The sequence below is a fragment of the Dermacentor albipictus genome, chromosome 2, assembly GCF_038994185.2.
Source record: "Dermacentor albipictus isolate Rhodes 1998 colony chromosome 2, USDA_Dalb.pri_finalv2, whole genome shotgun sequence".
In the NCBI taxonomy this organism is placed as follows: Eukaryota; Metazoa; Arthropoda; class Arachnida; order Ixodida; family Ixodidae; genus Dermacentor; species Dermacentor albipictus.
The window spans coordinates 119,013,143-119,021,499 of NC_091822.1; the positions used below are offsets into that span (position 1 = coordinate 119,013,143).

At 44.0% G+C, this 8,357-nt stretch overlaps 1 protein-coding gene across 1 annotated transcript in view; it reads left to right on the forward strand.

Annotated features, from left to right (window-relative positions):
- Positions 1-2,715, forward strand: part of LOC135918894 (myb-binding protein 1A-like protein) — a 68,468-nt gene extending 65,753 nt beyond the window's left edge. The window contains exons 30-31 of the mRNA XM_065452578.2: positions 544-653; positions 2,567-2,715. Of these exons, the coding sequence (XP_065308650.1) occupies positions 544-653; positions 2,567-2,678 (222 nt within the window). The 3' untranslated portion in view covers positions 2,679-2,715. The remainder of the gene's footprint in view (positions 1-543; positions 654-2,566) is intronic.
- Positions 2,716-8,357: the final 5,642 nt, after the last annotated feature.

Here is an 8,357-nt window from a genome sequence, read left to right on the forward strand (position 1 = left end):
TCCTGCTTTCACCTTGTTCTCATTTTGCTCATTGTCTTGAATTTCCATCTACCGCATTCCCCATGTTTTTCCTGGAAGCGTACTTATAGTACTACATATTTCACTAGGACAAAGTTAGCTCAGTAGACCATAAATATTTATAGTTACTGAGCAATATGAACCGACTAGCCAAGCAACATGGACTTCTGGATTACAAACATGGCTAAAGAAAAAAAGATGTTGAAATGCCAGTTTGGGAAACACCAAAATAGTATAGTGAAACGAGTAATTGTAGACTTTTCTACAGCTTTCTGTTGGGTATAATGCCATCAATACAATCTGACCAGTTCATGCCTAGGTATGATTTACGTAATGTGAACACATTGCGTGCCTGCATAATCTGTTACTGGTGGTGGGAACAAAACCTGCATTGAGATAAGCTGTTTTACCGAGTACGTACTCATATTGCCGTGGCATTTTTTTTTTCACAATGTTCAGACGGCTGTACATGATATTGAAGCCATTAAACTAAAGTGTGCTTGCTTTTCTTCTTGCCGTTTGCAGTGTCCCATTAGAGGCAATACTGGGCTTGAACAGTCACTGGTGTCCCTGAGGAGTACTAAAATGGGCAAGAGAAAGCCACTCAAGATGAAGCTTGGCGCCCTTCTCAAAGGGTAAGTTCTCCCAGCACCTATGTAATACAGCTATATTTGGTGGAAATCTAAGAGTACAATGGTTAATAGACCACTGTCTATCTTGGAGAGAACTTTTACAAATGTACCAGCCAATTGCATTTTGTCATTTCTATGATGTCACAGCAGAGACGATCTTTCAATATTATTCTCTCCCAGGAAGCGCATTTGCATTATGTTATAACAAAATTGCATGCGACACAAAATAAGTTTGTTGTATCCAATATTTCTTATAGGCGTGTATTTATTACCTGTTGATATTGAGAGAAACATTTCAGTCTTACCTCATTATATACGCACTCATTATTTCGAGGTTCGACTGTACCATGACCTGCCAACCATATGAAAAGTACTGCAGTCAGAACCAATAAATTTTTAATTTTGTGAAAAAAACTAAAAGTAGATTTCATGCTAAAGATGTCGACTGTTACTTTAAAAGTTTTGCAGATTTCGTTCCACAGGGACCCTCTGAACATGCTCGCTCCCCTAAAGTCACAGCAGAAAGAATGATCTGCACCACTGAAAAACCCAAATGTTTATGAAGTTTGTTTATGAAATATTCAGTTAACATAGGTTCCCGAAGTGGATGACGCTCCTGCATAAGGTCCGAATGCAGTTGGTTCTGGATGTATCAAGCTGGAAGGGGATCGCAAAATAGTTTGATGTACTGCTAATTCATAATAGAAGACATGCCTAAGTGAAGCCAGAGTGAAGCTTATCCGAGGTCCCCGCACGTCTTGGACAGTTTCCCAGAGACTGTAAAAAGCAGGAACTTACCTATTTACTTTTCCAAGGCTGCGCTTAACGCACAAAAGTTGGCTTATTTTTTTCTCCCGAACGTTGCAAAACGCTCGCACTGCAGAACGGTCTATGGAACACTAATCCTAATAGCCCGCATTGGCTGAACATGACACCATGGTGCACTGCACGTGCGTAGGAGTGCTTGTTGCATGTTGTAAATCATCATTACTTCACGTGCATGGATAACTAATCCTAAGAATTTAGTATGGCTAGCTTTCAGGAGGATTACTCAAGAGGAGCTCTTTGGATTTAGTAAAGAGCAAGTTCAAGGAATAAAAAAAAAAGCTTATCCTTATTTTCGGAAATTTTCCTCAAGTAACAAGTGAAAGCCAGCTAAGAGTTTGGTTATTATTCTTGTGTTCATCATTTAACCAGCTGTTTCACATTGGAGTCATCTGCATATAGGACACATTATAGAAAGTTGGATGCAAGGTAATTTACATACAATATAAACAAAAAAGGACCAAGAGTAGGTTTTTGTGCAGCCCCTGTATTATTCTATAACTTCTACTATACGTTTGCCAATTCACAGCATCTAACTTGTTAGGAGTAGCACTGTGATTTATGACATGAAATGCTTCTGTTAAATTTTAAACACAGAATCCAATATGTTCACTCAATACTAGTAGGGCTAATTCAGTGCTTTTTTCTTTTATATACTCATTTGCTGTGTCCCTGTGTTTTAACAAATGTTCTTTCTCTCTCTTCTTCATTGTGCAAAGCAGTTTTCCAGTTACCTTGGAAACTGCAGAAAGCAGTAGTATAGAGTTAGTTAGCAGTAGTTAGTTAGTTAGTACATTAGTTAGCTAGCAGCTAAATTTTTCTTTTCCAAGTATCGGTGTTACTTTGCTAAGTTTTAGAGTCGAGTCAAATGTGCTAGCTGAAAACACTGCATTTGTGATACCCAGTAATGCCTCCACAGCATAATTTAAAGAGAGGTTTATTCTACCTAAGCCATCAAATCTTATCTGGTTTACATTTTCCTCAACAATTGCTTTCACTGCTTTTTTAATGGGTGACTGTATAGTTGCTGTTGCAGTGCAAAAATGTGCGCAGGAAAAGTTATAATGCAGAATCTTTCTTCTTCTTGGCAGAGTTCAGACGAGCAGTGGGAACACGAGTGTTAAGTCTGCGAAATCCAAGAAGAGGAAATCATCTGGGCTAAATGGCGACGCCACTCCAAAAAAACACTCAAGAAAATCTTGAAGCTTCAGTAAACGGGCATCTAGGCTTTTTTGTTGTTGTTGTTGTCGCCGTCTCATTTTATGCTCTTTGTCTTTGGCAAAGGAACCACATAAAATTTGTTAGCTTGTTCTTTGTTGGTATACGTGAACCCTTAGGGCTTGCTAACAGACATTTAAAATTTTTTTTTTTTGCATGTGAAATCATGATAAGCAAGAAATGCACACCACAAAGGAGCAAGCACTAAAGGGAAACACTAAAGCACTTCACACTGACACAGTATTCTTTCGAAACTCAATTTTTGTTATTTTTTGCAGCAGGCGGTTATATCGCCTAAACTTCAATTCCTGAATTTCATGCCAATACCCCAGCATGACACTGCAGACTATTTAACTCCCACGCAGTAAATGTTCTCAAAACTTGCCATGTTATCATTGGCTCCGTTATGACATAGTCGAACGCCTCTACAACTAAACAATCTAATAACAGATTCAGTATGTTTTGTCCGAATGCCCATCCTTCACATGTATTGTGAGTGCCTCCACAGTGAAAACCACGACAACAAATTTGCCTGTACAATGAAATAATTTAGCAGTCCCCGAAGCTGATTAGTTGCTTTACAAGGAACACCCGTTGATGCTCCCACTGTGCTCCACAGCTGCCACTCAGCTGCTGGTTGACACTACAATGGTGACCGCACGGGAGGGTCCATGCTTGGCAGTAGATATGATACCCTCTTCATACTATGCACACACACACACACCAAGCGCAGAAAAGCAGAAAAACCCAGTGGGTCTAATGGTAGAACACTTCGAAAAGTGGCACAGCTGTGCCCTACCGGCAGCTATAGCAATCTTCCCGCTTCTGCTCGGCAAGCTATGGAAACTAGCTGTAGAAACCACCAGCAAAGCAACATTGGCATTCCATGCTCTGCATCTATAGCTGACATATCTGCCAGGTTTTGCCATGTATTATGTCATGAACTTTGACGTCATTAGGTCGGCTGCTGTTGCACAATCCGTAGGACGAAATGCACAGTTAAAAAATGATTAACTTTCACCAAGTAAATTTTCAATTCTCATTGGAAGCCTTCCTTTTCCTGAATGTGCTCAGCCTACTCTGCCGCTAACACTATGGTGCACAATCTTTACAATGAAGTGACCTGTATAACGAAGTATTCTTGAGGCCTCAAGTGCCTCGTTACGAATGCAATTAGTAGGGTTGTGTGAACATTGAATCAAATAGCGAACATTCGAACAATTCGACTCGCGAACCGAATATCTGCTACAGCCTGCGCTCTACAGTCTACCCTCTAGTCTGCGCAGACCCGGGTACAATAGACTTTCGGATATAATGGACCATGTTTCAGCCTTGGTTTGTTCTATCTATTCTTTTAATGCAACGAAGTTTGCTTTTAATGGACTGTGCCACAATGGACTATCGGCTACAGCGGAGAAAATGAGCGGCACTTTTTTTTTTCAAAATCGGAACGCGATAGCATTCAAATATCCGTGACCGCTTCTCGCGCTTCCTGGCAACTGGAGCATATGTAACTGTAATGTTTACTAGGAAACACTGGCACCGAATGGCATGCTCAAAGGCAGGCTTTCTAGTAGAAGCGCAGCTTCTTGTATGAGCTGCAATGCGGTGGAGACGAGCGCCATCTGGAGGTATTGCAAGGAACCGGGCGTGCTGCTCCGTGGTCCCCAACATACTCATGCGGAGACGCGCGCAAATGGCGCACGCCGTGGCTGGTCTAGGAATGGCAGAAACACTGGAAAAGGGGTTTCTTTGAGTTTTTGCATAACGGAAATATCTTTTCTCGTATAGTAATTAAATTACAATTCGACGCTATCATGTCTGCGGATTGTGTGTAAGTCATACTTTACGATTTTCTGCGTTTTTTAGCTTGACAGATTCAATTAGTGCAGTAGCTTCCTTGCACCACATGGGGGGCCTGGCTGATTCGAAAATCTTTTTGTAGAAACGACATCCAACACTGATTGCAGGATACAGGACGGTGCCCTTAATGCTGTCCCATTAAAATAGCGAGCACAAAGGAACATTCGAATGTTCCGTTTCAGATCTCGGCTGGACATCTGTAAGACATAGGTAGTCTAATGAGTTATCTTCAAACTTCCTGTATACATTAGAATATCCAATGTTGATGTACGATAGACGTTTTTTGGATGTGCTATTCTTCTGTGTCGCACAATCCTGCAGACATCCGTAGTACATCACTGGGACTTCTGTGGATATCCGACAGACGCCAAAATATCCGTTGTAAGATGTCCTTTGAATGTTCACTGGTGATCCATGGTCCAGTGGGTGGGTATGGGTGGTTCGAAAATCTTTTTGCCAAAATTATGTCCGACGCCACATTTTCTGCGATGCGGGGCCTTAATGCTATTGCATTAAAACATATGTTTGCCATATCAACATGGGCTGACAACTGACTTGCGAGGGTCAGCCGACGATCGCGGCTCAATATTGTGCGTGCAAGGGAGGAAGGCTGGGCGGAAACACGCTGTCTTTCGCACGCGAGGCACAGGGAGGTGGCGGGGGGAGGGTAGGCGAGAGAGAGAAGGGGTTCAACTCCGGTGGCTGCTGCTTATGGTGCAGCCACCATATCTTGAAAGCGATCTGTAATGTGGACAAAGTGCTCGCCCGTGCAGGCGCTGTATCTTGAAAGCGATCTGCAATGGGGACAAAGTGCACACCTGCACGAGCGCCGTATCTTGAAAGTGATCTGTGATGTGGACAGTGTGCCCAGTGCTGGTAGCTTTTTATGCGCTGTGGTTTCGACGTTTAGTTAGCATGGAAGCGAGAGACAGCATGAAGGTTAATTTGCTCGCTGCTGCTTCTACTGCTGCGCTTATCTTGCTTAATTTGGTATCGCAATCGATGCTTCGCCTTTCAGGTGAAACTGCGATTTTCTTTTTTTACTTTGAACGCCCGTTACTCACTTTTTGCAATAAAGTTGTACATCGTGACGAAAGTTTCAGAAGTGAGGTGCCTCAGATATTACAGACTTCAGATAAAACAGAGGTTTTTTGTCGGATTATCAGGGTCCGTTGTAGCGAGAGTTGACCGTATTCAATTTTTCGAATATTCAATACATTCGGTGTACATACCCGCACAGAGACAAATGTTGCATGCGCCGCGGAGCACCGAGCTCATGCATGCCAAGCCTTGATGCCGTCCAAGCGAGATCGAGTTTCACTTCGTTTTCGGTGCGCTACAGACGGGCTGCCTCCCCTGACGCGGTAGCGGGCCTTGTCACTGCGAGCGCTCCGGGCATTGGCCTGATGCGGGTATTGCACACAACAGTGCCAGAATGCCGCAATTTGCAAAAGGGCCCCGCATCGGCCGGGGCCATCTCTCAAGGTTTGTTTTGGTCGACAGGACTGATAGAAATGATAATGCGATGCGGACAGAGGGAGCATCAGCAAAAGCAGCACGTATTTCGTGAAGTGCAAAAACATGGTCAAAGCTCTGGCTGATTAGCCGCTGTTACAATCGGCCAGCGGGGGTAGTGACCTTCTAGCCTCTCCTGCACCATTGCGTCGAATGGCTTCGTGAAGCTAACAATGCGTCAACCCCTCGGACAGACGTGTGGCGATAGCAAGGTGAGGCATTTGGAGTATTTGTTGATTTGCTGTCGCAAGAAAACTCCTGGAAAAGGGTATTCAGCAGCATTTCCCCACAGACTCCGGTAATCGTCAAATTGTTTAACAGATGTGGTAGCTGGATAATTGTGAAATCATCCCAGAAACCAAGACGCACTAGTTTGAGTCAAGCATGACAATCTTTGACTACGAAGCTCCCCTCCTTTCTTTGTGCTCAGTGAACAAAGATGCGAGAGTGATTGTGTGAACTCTCGCCCTCAAAGCTCCTTTAGCAACTTTGGACGATCTGATTGGACAAAGAGGGAGACAGCAGATTTCCCTGGCCTGGGGATCTAGGAAGGACAAAGGTTACTTGAAGGGCCCCTCACCAGGCCCCATAGCAAATTTTGGTCATACGCTGGAAGTTGTTAGGAAGGACAAAGGTGACTTAAAGGGCCCCTCACCAGGCCCCATAGCAAAGATTGGTTATACGCTGCAAGTTGTTACGTGTCCTCTAGGGAGTGTTCTGCCGCAAAAATTTTCCAAATTGGCTCATTAATGTATCCGAGATAGAAACACTTCAGTGCCGCGAAAGCATGATTTCAGCAGGCGGGCTTCACTGCCAAGCAAGACTCTCTCCACTCACCCTGTCTAGCCTTCGCAAGCGAAATTCCTTCCCTGCGATCTTCCCTACCAGACCTTGAGGATCACATGACGCATATGTCACAGGCCCCGCCTTCATTTTTTTTTTCTCCTCGCATTTTTTTTTTTCTGCGCTTTGCATTTCCGGACACGATTACGCAGGCGCAGGAGTATGATTACGTCACCGTCTGGCTTGCAGTGCTGCGGTCGTGAGTGAAGAGGGAAACGAAGTTTGGATTGAAATTTCATCTTTCCGCGGCGCGTAGCGATGTAATAGTTTGTTATTAATAGTTTGTTAGATTGTTATTGTGCAATGTATGCTCTGCGCTTGTCAGTTCAAATGGCCAGACCTGGTGAAGGGCCCTTTAAGCGGACTTTTTTGGCTCCTCAGTGTGCTTCAATTCAGTCATGCTAGACTGATGAGACGTAACATTCTCCACTCTACATGTAGATCCTGTAAATAAACTCAGCACTACTCATTCTCGAGCAGAACATATTCCTCCGTTCAACAACGTCCTTAGCGTGGATGAGTTGGACGACGCGGCATGGGCCAGCTACCCTTTTTGACATACCCAACCCCAACTTTTAAATTGCCGATAGGCAGGTAGGTCGTGTTGAATATGTGCGCCGACAGACTTCATGACACATCGAGAGCCATCAATCTAACCTGCATGCGTCATCTTGGGTTTGATCACTGATGAGCCACCTGTACAAACATAGCGGCACGCGTTCTGTGAATGCTTGCAGCTCATTACCACATCGGCCAGCAGCGAATTTTCGTCAACACTGCCTCAGCTATTAGGCCTAATCCACGCTGCTTCATCGGGCGTCAGCGACTAAAGTTAGGGTGTGGTGCCAAATTGACGTGCAGATCTATTCACAGCTAGCAGCCATGCGACACTCGGAAAGCCGAGAAACCATCGCAAACAAAAGCAACAGACGGCAGAGGGTGGACCCTCCAGATTGCAGGTGCTTTGACAGGTGGCAAAACACACCAAACCTGACACGCAGACGGGGCCTGCTCATTACCATCGGCGCCAGCTACGCGCAGAGCGATGATCGAGTCATGCAATGGGTGATCCTTTTGTCTGTTGCACAGATTGGTCTTGTACAATAACCCACCTGCCGTGAAATTGGGACAGCCCTTCAGCATTTTGGAGAAAAACTGGGAAGCAATACTTTCTGTGCAATAAACAAAAGATTGCCACAAACACAGGTCCACTACTAAGCTGAGAACCTCATTGGTAATCAGTAAAACAGAATGCCACTAATTCATTAGACTCAGACGAAAAAAAAAAATTCTTTTTTATTGTATTCAACATGAATTCTATTGATAAAAAACATATTTTCCAGATCTCGTATACTGTAATCATGGCTGGCACACTAATTTGGCATTTCTATTTCCTTATATCTAGTAGGCTGCCTCGATGTCCTCCTTGCCTGTCACTTCGTA